Source organism: Notolabrus celidotus, chromosome 19 (assembly GCF_009762535.1).
Source record: "Notolabrus celidotus isolate fNotCel1 chromosome 19, fNotCel1.pri, whole genome shotgun sequence".
NCBI classification, from domain to species: domain Eukaryota; kingdom Metazoa; phylum Chordata; class Actinopteri; order Labriformes; family Labridae; genus Notolabrus; species Notolabrus celidotus.
Genome location: NC_048290.1, coordinates 23,035,862 through 23,050,895, shown reverse-complemented (window position 1 = coordinate 23,050,895; position 15,034 = coordinate 23,035,862). Strand labels below are relative to the sequence as shown.

The window sequence follows — 15,034 nt, the reverse complement described above, 5'->3', positions numbered from 1 at the left end:
TTTAATTGTAGTTTTGTTTTCTTTTAGCCTGCTTGTTGTGTCTTATAAAGGAGGGACTCTTCTTCCTTTTATACTGTCGCTCATAGTTAGTTAATATTTGGATCCTTATTTGCATCAACTCTTGATTAAACATGACTGACTAACCCTGTATAAATTTATGCAGCACTGTTGTCAGTAGCTTATGTTTATATCTATCTGTACCCTGTACCCTATACCTGATGTTGACAGAGGGGGGCCCTGATTACCCATACCTATGCTTTACCCATTCCTTCACAAACATAGGTCATTTCTTCCCATCATGATTATTTAGTTATCATTAGCTATAATGGAGTAATTCCATTATAAATGGACTATGCTTGAAACAGAAAATCTTAAAGTGACACACTTGTTGATATCATTGATTCTAACTATACCCTCTGTAATAAGTACTGCAGTTCTATCTGTGGTCATTTTTTGCACGGTCATACAATGTAGTGATAATATATGTCTGTGTTGATGTGTTAATGGCAATGAAATTAAGGTCCAACATTAACATATTATCTTTTAATCACGTGCTATTTTGTCCCTTCCTTCACACCGTAGTTAAGCTGCAGCAGTGTCCTCCTTTCTGCTGCAGGCGTGATGTAAAATAAGGACACCATCACACTTCCGAATAGCATATAGCATGAATCGCCTCAGACCTGTTGATGATATGCATTTTTCTGCATAAGTAAGAATATTTCTTAATGTGTAATAGTGTTATCTTCAGAAATAGTGAAAACAAACACTGGTTTGAGACCACACTGATGTAGCAGTGCAGCATTGATTGAATAATACATCTCAAAGTCAAGATCATTAAGTACTTATCATTTCATTTAGTTGCACTCATTTGATTCCAATTGAAATCGAGACTCTGGGAAGAATTGCTAAATTGTCACTGTGGGCTTGAAAACTGTTTTGAAATACAAAACAATGGCAATGTAAATGTGATTAAAAATGTGCTTATTTGCGATTATCCATTCCAAATTCAGTAAGTAATTGTGATTAAAAAAATGGTTAGACAGCTCTAGATAATATTTTAATGACCACAAAGGTCTAAAACGATCGACTTGAACGGTCCACAGAGCAGGCAAGGCAGTCTCTTTCCTATCAAAGCTTATTGATCCAAATCGATCCATTTGCTTTCCATGAACATAAACATGAGCTTTTGGTTGAACACAAACACCTCTTGGTATTTAAATGTTAATAAACATTTCACTTTTCTGTGAGAACAAAGGCATGATAAATCAGATTATATTGTTGGGTGACTTGAGCCTTTCATAAGACAATGCTGTGATGCTTAACGAGGGGAAACAAGAGGTGATTGAGAGTTTCTCTGACGCATGAGGCTTCACTGAGCACAGCAAGAGCTCTCTGTTTGGACCTGACACATTGTATGTCCGTGTGTACTTCAGCCACTGTACTGTTTAATAGATGTCCATGATTATGTATTTATGTTTGCACCATTACAGGGATGGTTACATGTCCATTCCTGGTTTTATGGGATGTTTTAATAGTACATGTTTTTTATTAGAGCTACTTAATGCAAAAACACTCAAAAGGAACAATATTTTGGCAAAACAGCAAGCTGACATATTTCTTATGCACATATAATATGCATGATTCACTGCTGCTTTGATGGATTAAGTACAGAACCAACCCTCAGCTTAACTCTAGATTATGCCTTGTCTGTCTGTGAGTCAACCGCGGACACAATTTGAAACGTGTTCTTGTTCTCAAACAAATTATTAATGTGATACATGACAGATGTTTTACAGCATCTGTGGAAATGGATGTGGCAGAAAGCATTGTGCTGCAACTGTGGCTAACTCCTTTTTCTATAATGCAGATTAGAGACAGACAGGAAGTGCTTTACATGTGCGATAAATGCTGTTAATATTGCGTGACTCATTCTGCTCTCCTGATTCCATTACATTAGCAAAAAATTTAAATCCTCTTATAATCATTGGGGCAGCTGAGCAATGGCCGCATGTAACAGCATGTGGAGGTCCAAACATCCATTTTCATTACAAAAATGACTTCACTTAATCACCTCTTCTGCAAAAATGTATCTGTGACATATTAGAATACTTACACTTTTATAAAATTGACCATATTTTTTAAATGTGTCTCCCCTCGGTTAAGAGTAAATATTTTCCTTTCTTTGCTCTTACATCTAAAAATGTACCTCAATTCAAGAAAAATAGGACATGTGTAAAATGCTAATAAAAACATAATTTAATGGTGTGAAAATCATTAAAACTATATATTTCAATGAAGAGCTTGCAAAGACAGTACATGGAATTTTGAAACTGTGATGGTTTGATTAGTTGTGTTTCAAGCCTTGGTTCCTCCCTTTGTTTATTCTGTATTAGTCATCCTTTGTTTCTCTTTTGTGTTTAGTGTTCCATGTCTCTTTTGGGGTTTTCTTGGTCTAGTCTTGTGTTTACTGTTGTAATTTGAAGTTATGAATCCTTGTGTCTCTAGTTTAGTTTTACGTCACGCCCTTGTGTGTTTCCCTCCTTTTTGATTACCCTCGTTAGTCTCACCTGTGTCCTGTGTTCCACATCTATGTTGATTACTCTGTGTATTTAATTCCTCTGTTTCCCCTATCCCTTGTTGGATCATTGTTCATCTTCCCTGTGTTTGTCTTTTCTTTGTTCTTCTTGTGTTCTGTGTTCCTGTTTTTTTAGTCCTCTTGTTTATTCTGTGGATTTGTTGAAGTTAGTTTGAGTTGGTCTATCTCAGTTTTTATCATTTTTATTTTAAAATCTGCACTTGGGTCCTCCTTTCAGTTTACCCCTATCGTGACAGAAACTGAAAAATGCTATTGATTTATGTAAAAATTCCAAAAGAAATTGGAGAGGATCATGTTTACCATTCTGATGCATCAACTCAACTCAACTTTATTTATATCCCTTTCATGCATACAAGCATGCAGCCTAAAGTGCTTCACAAGAACTGAGAGACATAAAATAAAACTACCCTGTTGGATGATATAAGACTAAAACAAGATAGAAGATGGTAAAATAAAATACTTATACACGATTAAAAAAAATGTGAAAACAATGGTAACAACTGTAACAGGTCTAAAAATAAATTACTCCAAATTAAAAGCCAGATTAAAAAAAGTTGGTCTTAAGTTTGCTTTTAAAAACAACCAGAGAGCGTCCCATTTTGATGAATCATAGAGTTCCACAGTTTTGGCGCATATTCTTACCTGATATAGGATTTCAGCTGCTCAACAATCCAGGGTCTCCTTTGTCTAACTTTTTGTTTCATGATACAGCAAATGTTTTCATGGGTGACAAGTCCAGACTGTTGCCCCCAGGCTCTTCTACTACAGAGGCATGCTGTTGAAATATGTGCAGAATGTGATCTAGCATTTTTTTGCTGAAATAAACAAAGTCTTCCCTGAAAAATGCAATGCAGGAGGGCAGCATGTGTTGCTCCAAAACTTGTATATGTTGTTCAGCATTAACAGTGCCTTTCCCGATGTGTAAGCTACCCATGGCATGTGCATCCATGTACCCCCATACCATCATCATTGCTGGACTTTGAACTCTGTGCTGAACAAGCCAGGTGGTCCCTCTCCTCTTTCCAGTGGATGAGGTGGCACCCATGATTTCCAAAAATAATTTCAAATTTGAATCGTCAGACTAGAGGATAGTTCTCCACATTGCCTTAGTCCATTAAAATGTTCTCTTGAACAGAGAGGTCGACAGCATTTCTTGATCATGATTTCCAAGGTCTCTTTACTTTGCATGGTATAGTAACCTGCATTTGTGGATGCAGTGACTGAAGTGACTTTGAGCCCATGCAGAGATTTCCACTACAGAGTGGTGACTGTTTTAATGCAGTGCCGCTTGAGGGCCTGAAGATCGTAGCCATCTAGTGTTGGTCTCTGGTCTTGTCCCCTTTGAACAGAGATTTCTCCAGATTTTCTGAGTCTTTAATGATATTATGTACTGTAGGGATACCGATGAACATTATTCTGAAATTGCTGTTTTTTGCTCATGCAGTCTCCCACAGAATAGTAGAAACCTTTTCCCATCTGTACTTCTGAGAGACTCAACCTCTCTGGGATATCTTTTTATTTGATTGTCATGTTGATAACCTGTTGAAGATTAACCTCGTTAGTGGGGAGATGCTCCTCCAGGTTCTTTTTATCTTCTCCTCCTTTTTAGCATCACTTAACTTTTTCAGTGTTTTGTTGTCCATGCCCAAACTTATATGAAATGTCTTGAATGTATTGGTAGCATCACATTTATAATGAATACATATTTTTCACAAAACAATAAAATGATGTTTTTATTAACCTTTTAACACAGCATCCCATTTTGGAATGGAGTGTATTTTTTTCATTTTTCCACAGTGACCTCAGATAGCCTCAGTCCAAGTGCATTTAACTAGCACTGAGTGAGGAGCTCCTCTTAGACCAGAAAGCCCAGGGCAGATTCCATTCTCTCATTACATACATACATTATATTATGATCAACAATGAGCCATTCAACTTTTGGAACAGTTAATTATTGATGTTAAAAGGCATTGACTATCTAAATCCTTCTATAACTTAATAGATATTACAAGAAATCCCTCTTATCTGTCTGATGAAGTCACTGTATCAGATGAACTAAAAACGTATTGGGGGCAATTCAGTCAATAAATGTGCACCATCAATTTTATCCTAAAGAAAATATGTACATAAAAATATGTTCACAATAACTCCAATAGCTTTCATACAGCAGACTCATATGGAGCCCAGTTTTCCTTAAATTTCCATTGAGGCAAAGGTAAGCCCTGATGGGTTGATGAAGAGCCTATGATTGGCCCTGTGCAGTTCCAATGTGGGTAGAATGTAGGTCACTTGTGATTCATCCAATGCCCATGATGGTTGTCTAAATTGCCATTTCAAGCCCATGTATATTCTGCAGGGTGTCCTGAGTGGGTCCTAACACATTTTAATTTGGGTGCCAAGTTGAAGCCCCCCTGACACAGATAAGGACTCATGCTACCCCTCTTGGCTGTGTTGGCTGGGATGTGAAGCTGCATCACTCAAAATCATAAACTTTACCCTCATGGTGAAAGGAAGTAAGCTAGGACTACAACGTTTGTGGGATTTTTCCCACTGTTGTCATTCAATCTGACTTTCTGATTTAACTGTTTTAATGATCAATTCATTCAGGACTAAAGTGGTCAACTGGCCAACCTGTGTGACAAGACTTTTTGACTGGGGTGGCCCAAAGGGTGCTTGAAAGGCAGCCAAGCCAGACATAAAATATGTGGGATTACTCTAAAAAGACAGTGAAAAATTGGACAGAAATTGTAATGAAAAACAACGTGGAAACCAGGTCCTCGTGCAGATGCAAGCTGTGTTTGCCTTTACGTTTTCTACTTATGCCTCTAAACATTTTTCTTGCTAATCTCTTACACAATGCTTGTCCAGTTAGAGGGTCATAATCACAGATAGGATGATTAAGTTTGTATAAAAGTCCCTGAAAAATGCTGTATAAGTAGATAGACCTTGCAATCCTGACATCTGTGCTTGTGTGTGTGTTGTCACAGAAATGGACAGGGATCACGGATTTTATCGGCAGGTGGATGTCCATGACCACGCTCACTACATTGTTGCCTTCTTTGTCCTGGTGATTGGGACAGTGGGTGTGACTGGGAACGCCTTGGTCATGTATGCTTTTTTCAGGTAAGAGAATGTGCTATTCCACCACTGTCAATCAGAACTGTATTATTCAGCCAATTGTGAGTAACTACCCATATTAAGAGCCAAACCTCTGCACAGGTCTTTTCATTTCATGCCACACACACAATGCCATAGTTAACTATGTCTACAATGCTTGAGTTGGGTTGCTATGAGTTGAAAAAAAGAGACACGTTGGCTGACAAGATTACACATGCCTAAAAAGCCCAAAAGATTCAGCTCCTTGACAACTGTGGTGTTACTCCATGCAAAGTTTGCCACAAGAGATTTACAGAAAGTGAAAAAACAAAACAAACCAATGTCACAGAGAATAAACATTTATCCACATGGAAGCCCAAAATTCCTATGTAAATATAAGTGTTGTCAATCAATCAACAAATGTAATTGGAATTAAACACAGTACTTGCTGTGATGAATCTGGATTAATCCCAATTTTAAAACACTCAAAATGTGCCTTATTAAAATGTAAATGCAGCCTTGGGCAGCCTGGCACAAAACTGCCCAATAGTTTATTTAGGATTCTGGGGTGGCCAATCAGATTCTAAGTTGGTCCTAGGCCACCACTGCCCCCCCTGGATCCACCCCTGCTGCCCTTCAAAATTACCATGGCCCATTCAGCTTATCGTGCACACCATGGTGCCTATACTCAGCTTAATGGATAACTAATAATAATAATTGATAGGTTTTGTATAGCGCTTTTCTTGGTGCTCAAATTCGCTAAACAGGAAAATAATAATAGAAATAAATAAAAAATAAAGCAGATGAATAAAACGTAACAAGGACAGAACAGAAGTAGAGGTTGTGTTGTATGCTTTTTTGAACAGGAAGGTCTTGAGGTGGTTTTTAAATGATTGGAGTGAGTCAGAGTTCCAGAGGGTTGGGGCAGCGATGGCAAATGCTCTGTCCCCCAAGGTGCGGTGCTTGGTCTTGGTGATAGGGGACAGGAGATTGGCATCTGATGATCTGAGGGGGTGAGACGGGGAGTGGTGTTTGAGGAGGTCGGTCAGGTATGAGGGGGTGAGGTTATTGAGGGCTTTGTAGTTGATGTGCAGGATCTTGAAGTGGATTCGGTGCTGTATGGGGAGCCAGTGCAGATGCTGAAGGATGGGTGTGATGTGAGCTCTGGAGTGGGAGTGTGTGAGTAACCGGGCAGCTGAGTTCTGGACATATTGGAGTTTTTTGAGGTCAGTGGAGGGAAGGCCGTAAAGGATGATGTTGCAGTAGTCGAGTCGGGATGTTATGAAGGCATGTATGAGAGTTTCTGTAGCAGAGGAGAAGAGAGAGGATCTGAGGCATGCAATGTTACGGAGGTAGAAGAATGATGTTTTGGTGAGGTTTCTGATATGTGGTTTGAAGGAGAGAGTGGGGTCGAGGATGATGCAGAGGTTACGGACTACTGGGGAGGGTGTAAAGACAGGACCACTCAGATGACTACATTTTTACTTTTTGCAAATTTAATCAGAAGTTGTCAAATATCCCAACTTAAGCATGAGATAACATGTTGATGTTGACAGCCCTAGAAAATATGACCAGCAAACACATGCAGCAAGGATTGTTTGACTCATAGATGGGTCCTTGTTTAACTGACCCATTATTGTGTTATAAATGTGACACATTATTCTTCAGAGCTTACCTCTAATGCTGAACATCACTAAATAGTGATGTAAAATAAAGATGTTCGTGAGAAAAATTATATAAAAGCTAGTGACAAAATCTATAAACAAAAGGGCGGAAAATTCCCATTAGCAGCATGGTGTCAGACAGATGAATGATAGTGCTGCTGTTTGATGTGCTTTATTTTAAAAGCCTCAGTTAGCATCACATTTTTGCATGTGAACCGGTCCAATTCTGGGAAGTAAATAAGAAAGGCACGGCTCACTGTGGGAGCAGAGTGCTCTACTGTTCCAGTTCTCCTGCAGCTCCAAAACATAGCGAGCTCAAAGAAGCTGTTTCCCCGAGGATTGTTGTTTTAATCAGACAACATTCCACAGTAAATAGTCCCTTTGGAATCATGTTCACATTTCCAGAGCATTTTATGAGCCATAATGGGAACTAAACTTGCAGACGGAGACACAATCTAAAAGCAAACTAGAGTAAAAGTAGAAAAAATAATACAGAGCAATTTCAAAAGAGCAATAAATATCTGCTTGGACACTTTAAATGAGCAGGAAGTCTTCAGAGCTTAAAATAAGTAATATCTAACTGTAAAGTAACCCTACAGAATTCTTACTTGGAAGTTTTACCAATACATAACATCAACAAAAGTATCTTCTTAAAGTCCTGAAAGTATTTGTAAGTCAGTATAACGCTTTTTAGAGTTTTATTTTGATATAATTGAGAGCATGTTGGTGTCATTCATTTTCCAACTTAAAAATGGACAGGAATTCAAGCAAAAAGTGCCAAAAATACCTCAGTAAGGTAGCTCAAAACTACTCAGTTACTTTTAATCATTGCATATTGTTATATCAGCAAGAATTTTTAAGATTTTTGAATTTATAATATATCATTATATATAATTAGGAACACTAAGAGAATGTTTAATACCAGGGCCTTTGTCTCATGTGCTGAACTTTGAACTCTTCACAGCACACTGAGATGTTTGGTTGTCTCAGAGATTTTGGTTTAGTCAAACTGTTTGGTTTTAATTATTGTTAACCATCTGTTCTTGCATTGGGAAGCACAGATGACACAAGCGCAGGCCAAGAGGTCTTCACAGCAGCCTGCAGGAAGTCAATACCAGGAAACAGCTCAGTGATTATCTAACTGCACTGGCTGAATCAATGCATACACTCAATAGCAACTTATTTTAATTGAGTGAAACAACTCTTGGCTACCAGCAAAACCAAATGCTAAAGGATAACCTGAGCAACACCTATGTGCTGCACTTACATTAACGTCATACAATACAACCAGATTGACTAATTATTGTCTGTGGGTAAGGAATACAAATTCTCTGAGCTTCAAGTCCCTCCAAAATTCTACAATTATTTTTGTTTTACTTTCATAGACATGCATCAGAACACGACCAATGACCAATCATCCCTGCTCTATTATTTTACAGCCAAAAGCTACAGTCTTTTATCTGTGGTGTTACAGCCTGAGGAAAAAAAAAGCTGCCTCATTTTTGGGGTGATGATGAGGTGTCTGATTTGTATTTGACATTGCTGGAAGCAACTCTTTGGAAGTCATGTCTTAATGATGAGATAATAGACACCAGGCTCAGAGCAGTTGTTAGTCACAGACTGTACAAAACATGGAAATAGTCTCAGCGATGTCACACTCTGATATCTAAAGTTGCGTTAACGGCCAAACCATGGTGGTCAACATATTGGACCACACTTACTCATCTAACTTACAGTTAACTTTAGTATCAGGTGAAGTTGAGGTGGACCCTAAGTCTCATGGTAAACAGCTGCATGTAACCACCTGTCAGTCAAATCAGCCATGCTACTAATAATGCTTTATTATGCGTAACTCTTAGCTTTAGTATAATCAAGACAGATGAGTTGTACAAATCTCACTACTCATGCATTGAGTTCAAAAGCAGAAATAAGCTATTAAGACCAAAACATTTTCTGCATCCAGCTTTAATGTGTAATTATGCTGTTAAATAGGGGGCATTTTATCATGAGTGTCAGTGAGGAATCCTCAGCTTTTGAAGTCAGCCTCAAGTGGACACTTGAGGGTTTCCAGTGTTTTGCACTTCTGCTTTGGATTAATTGTTTTAACACTGGAGGTTGATGCTTGGTTAGAATATTTGTCGTCTAGCAAAACCCAAAAGGCATATCCAATGAAAAATATTTTATATAGATGATTGACAAAGCTTAATGTGTCTTAAATCATCCAATTTCATCAACTTAATGTAAACTTGCAGTATTTATCTATTTTACCCTTTAATTACTATAAAATCTGAAATACGAGTTGCACTGGTGTATAGGATGCAGTAGGTTTGGGGGGGCTTCCTGCAGGAAAAAGCTTTACCTGTCTTCCTGTGTGAAGACTTCATTGCATTCAGCAATGAGCAGTTTCTATGCAGCTGTGGAGCCCTCTTAGTACCATGTGTATTTTTTCCCATCCTGCTTGCTACCAGTACAAAAGTTGAGCTCAGCCTATGGTTGCATCAGTGGTTGTGAGATATGGATTGTAAGAGCCATATTCATGTTTTTGGGTCAAGCTGTGAACCACATTCATTGCTGTGCCACTTGGTGTCGCTGTCTTATTGCTTAGGGCACAGGTATACAGGTACGTCATTGCCAAGGTATCGGATGTGTGTTTTGACCCGGAAGGTCATATGGTTTTGACCGCTGTGGCGGCAGGCGGCATGTAGAAAACCGCGGCTGTATCGTTTGTTTGTTCTTTTTCTATGTTCAATGAATGGAAACTTATGGATGCTGTTATCACTTTGCATGGTGCTGCAATAAATGGATTGTATTGTGCTGCAAATCAAAGACACGCCTGCAGAATTGTTGTTGAAAACCTACAGCAAACTGTATCATATTGACTTACATAGGACAGGACAGCGCGTCAGCCAAGTCACTCCCGGGAGTAAAAAAACACATCGGCAGCTTTAGTACTAGACTAAGCTTCTATATGGATGGATCCACTGCCCACAACCAATTCACAGAGACTCACATCATTCCCGCTCTGCTGGTCACTTGCTGTCTCAAATGTGGAAGCCTTCAATCAAACGAGTCATCAAGGTTTGCTTACTTAATAGCATACCACAGTTTAAATGCATGATAGGGAGCAAGGCTGTTACAAAGTGGCACTGCTACCCTGGTCTGATGTGCTTTGTACCCAGCATGCTTTGCAGTACAGTGAAGCGACTGCTAACTACTTCAATTGCCATTTTCTGTGTAAACTATTGCAACATAATAAATACCTCTACTTGCATTGTGTAATCATTGATTAGTCGCACCGATGTGTAGAACACAGCCCACTATTCAGGTGACAAAGAAGGTATAAGTGCATCTTATACACCAGTTTTATGATGCTTAATGTGATAACAGTAAATACACTGTGTTTATTGAACACAAATTGAGGATCAAAAATTACTTGTGTTTATTTTTCACTTGAAGAAATATACACAAAAAGATACCTTGAAATTATGCCGATTGCCCTTGAAGTACGCATACAAACTGGTTTGTATGTAACATTCAGAATACAGTATACACGATGGCTTCTCCTTGGTGTATAGTAAGACCAAGTGTGAGGTAAAATCCTGGGCCTGACATGTTTTCTGCATTAAGGTCCAGCCTCCAGTGATACATAGCTATCTCAGAGGTCGCATCACTCGATCTCTCTTCCAGTCACACTTGGTCAGTGCACACCCACTCACCTGCATGTAAACACACAAATACACTCCAACTAAACCGTTGGTGCAATGTGGGTCTTTCTAGACTTTTTTACCGTCAGCGTGCAGAAAAGTAGGACAAGACCCAGAGACTGATGATTGGAACTGAGAAAAATAAATACCTTCATAGCTTTTTTTGGTTGTAGTTAACATGTTTGATGTACTAAAAATGAGAGTAAAATGCCCACTGACATGGATAACACTGACAGAGACATAGGTGGACAGCATCATTAAGGCATCAAAGGCTTCCTTTGATGAGTTAAACAGTGCTTCTGAAGCAATCATTTAAAAACTGTAAAACAAGATTTAGCTGATGTCTGAAGTGAACTAGTTTGGCATAAAAAGAAAACACGCACATATAATTTGCACTTCAAACATCTCACCACTGTTTGTGGATGCTTGTTCCATTGTAAAAAATGCATTTCCTAAGATTTGCAAACAGCTGCTGAGAAGCAATCTGAGGTGATGTTAGAGTGTGCAGTGAGCTATGGCATGCCAACTCAAGTATTTCAACACACCATCGCTCAAATTCAAAAATGAACATCTGTGCCCCTCATGGCGTTAAGAAAAAGTCAACATCTGCTGTGGGCTCCACATGGACTAAAGTTCCACACTTAATATTAACAATAAACTTTTCATGTCCATCCCAGTGAGCACTAACAGGGATTTCAACGCTTGGTTGGAAACAGGGTGAAATCAGGTCTGAATGTCCAAGACCTCCTGTCAACTATTTTTCAACCAGCTAAAAAGAAGGTTTTAACATCAAAGTGTGTGAAAAAAACAGATTGTTTTATAACTGTTATTATTTGTTCATTGAATCGTTGAAAGGGTGACACAAGTAATCTGGTGGTAGGCAACAAGCTTGCACACTGGCACTCGTGATGTCAGATCCGTCTGCACTTATGCATTTTTTTGTTGGTGACTGTGACCAACTCCTCAGTAACACAACATACGAGATGCAACTTGAAAATCAACGCCAGTATGTGTGTGTGAGTTCAGAGAGTATTGTTAAGCTGATGTCATATGAACTTTGGTCTGAACATAAACGTTTTATCAGCAACTTCAGATGGTCGGGAAAAAATTTCACCTTTGAACTTGTTTAAAACGTCTTTCACATTTTCCATTGTTGTTTTGAAAGGTTGTTTCAACAAAAAAATTAAACTGAGAGATTAATATGTGTAAGAGGGTTACAAAAGGTTACCAAGTGAGCATTTTTTCTGTTGAATGGACGCACCACCAAAAAAAACATTCAAGACTGGCTCAAAAGTGAAAGTTTCAGCACCTATTTGAAGATTTTGTTTAAACTAGAGTTTGCCCCAAAATCTGCTTCTTTCACAATATTCATAACATGTTCACAGACTTATTAATGGCTGTTTTCAAGTCAATTATCATACCTATTGTGTGGCTAAGGTAAATGTATAGCATTGCATCCCAGTCACCAATAAAGAAATTACATTAGTGGAGCTGGAGTGGATCTTGCTGCATTTAGATTGCAAACAGCACTCTCCGCTGTTAGTCATTGAGGTCTTCTCAATCACATATCACAGATATCAATGAATGACTGTCATAAACAAGGCTGAAAAGTGTGAAAACTGTTTTTCCTTTCCTTTTTTCTTCCTCTGTGGGTGATGTTTGAAGCTGTTCTCTTTACGAAGTCTCTGAACCTTCTTGATAACATCAATCAGCCCATAAAGTGCTGTATTCATGTTTTCTTATAAAAATCAAATTTGTTGAAATTCCGCCTTTTTATAGACAGGATTTCAACTAAAGCGGGGTGCACACTACAAAATAATTGGGCCTGTTTTGGCTTGAATACTTTTTACTTGGAACAAAATAATGGCTGGCTGGAAAGCCACAACAAATGGCAGCCAAATGGCAACAAACAGTGAAGTAAAATGAATGTGTGAAATGGAGGACCAACTTGATGATTTGGGGCATCAGGACTGTTTGTGCAACATATCTCATTTATCCAAGTGTTTATACCCCAATCAAAACTGACAAGGAGAGGAGTTTGACAGAAATTGCTGCTGCTAGCTTCTTTGCAAGCTGGATGTTCCAGGTCGCCTAGAGTTTAGCAACATTCACTTTCAAGGGTGGGGGATTCTTTTATTGTGTTCTGTTCTGTGCTGATGCTCTTCACACATTAAAAGAACCAATTTTTATACACTATCATCTTGTGGCCCACATTTTCAACATCTGTTAAGGTTTTTAAAACCTTTTAGAGTGGGCTAGCCTTAACTCTGTAATGTGACTTTGCATAAATGCAGTTATAATGGTAATTTACGTTCTACTTGACCCTGAAATGAACAATTGTCAACATTTTTAAATGAAACCAACTTTTTTTTCAACATTTCTTCTGGTATTTTGATGTCATCACTGTATTTTAGCCAATAGAAAAATGGTTGAAATGAGGTCAGACTTCATTCCCCTCGGTTGTCAACCAAGTTCTAACCGAAGACATACTGGAAACATTCTCCTCAGCTGTTGCAGTGTTCAGCTAAATTCCCAGGATGGATGGGTGGGTAATGGATTTTATGTGTTTGCCTGTTTCCTCTGCAGGTTGCATCGGTTTGATTTCTCTCCTGGATAATTGAGAAGAACAACGCTACATGTACTGAACTGTTTTCCTTTTTCAAGGGACAGTTAAGAGAAAATTCTACCAGAGACAAAGCCTAAAGGTTAAAACTGTATTTTCTAAATTTAACTAATCCTGAACGTGTTCACAAGGTTTCTCCAATGACTGACAGTAGAGATGCTGTGTGGTTTAAGGGGTTTATGCTCTCCAGATCTTAGATGAACATCATAAATAGTGCATGGATGTTTTTGGACATCCTCAGTTGACTTATAGTGATCCTTTGTCATCTTTCCAACAATGCATCTCAATTTAAAAGTTCAGACATAATTGGATGTCTGACCTCTAGTGATGGAAAGTCAAATTTAACAGGCTCTTCTACATTATAGCTGTTAGCAGCCACAATAACTCAACAAAAATCAGTTGGTGTTGAATGTGCACTTGTTTCCCTCTCTTTCATTTTCACAGCTCAGCACTTTACCTGAACACAACACAAAGATTGTGACTGCATCAGGACATGCTTGCACTGTAAATCTTCAAAACATCAGTTTGTGGCCTTATAGTAATTTAATTTTTACAACATTTTTATCATTTTGTGTTCCAGCAACAAGAAGCTACGGACGCCCCCAAACCTTTTCATCATGAACCTGGCAGTAAGCGACTTCCTCATGGCAATCACACAGTCTCCCATCTTCTTTGTTAATTCCCTTTACAAAGGGTGGATTTTTGGTGAAACAGGTACTTTAATTGTAATATACAAATCGTAACATCACTGATGAATATATGTTGTATGTATGCATTTGTTTATAGACTGTGTTTTCAGAATCCTGAAAATGTGTGTTGTATTACAAGCTATGGTCCCTGTTCATACTTTTTGACATGATAACTGTATCTAATAATAGCGACAATATGAAAGTAGGTGTTTTTGATCTCTTATCAGAACCTGCAGACTTAAACTAGTCTGACTTCTGAAATCAAGCCGCCACACTCGGCTTTGTTAAAAGAGTGAAAACTTCATTTTAGAGTACATACCAATGAAATTCCCGTTATTCTAATGACTAAACCAATAACATTCTCCTTTCCTGTTCTTTACAGGCTGTAAAATATATGCATTTTGTGGAGCTTTATTTGGAATCACCTCTATGATAAACCTTCTGGCGATCTCCATAGACCGCTACATTGTCATCACCAAGCCTCTGCAGGCCATACAGTGGACCTCCAAGAGACGCACCTGGATCATCATTGGACTGGTCTGGCTGTACTCACTTGCCTGGAGCCTTGCACCGCTCCTTGGTTGGAGTAAGTGACTTATTCTCTCATCTTACTCTGTTATTGAAATATTCTTTTTATGTTTTTTGGACCCGAGCATCCCCTC

At 38.5% G+C, this 15,034-nt stretch overlaps 1 protein-coding gene across 1 annotated transcript in view; it reads left to right on the top strand.

Moving 5' to 3' along the window:
* opn4xa (opsin 4xa) overlaps window positions 1-15,034 on the top strand; it is a 51,239-nt gene that overhangs the window by 29,859 nt on the left and 6,346 nt on the right. The window contains exons 6-8 of the mRNA XM_034710124.1: window positions 5,584-5,719; window positions 14,264-14,397; window positions 14,755-14,958. Coding sequence (XP_034566015.1) covers window positions 5,586-5,719; window positions 14,264-14,397; window positions 14,755-14,958 — 472 coding nt within the window. The 5' untranslated portion in view covers window positions 5,584-5,585. The remainder of the gene's footprint in view (window positions 1-5,583; window positions 5,720-14,263; window positions 14,398-14,754; window positions 14,959-15,034) is intronic.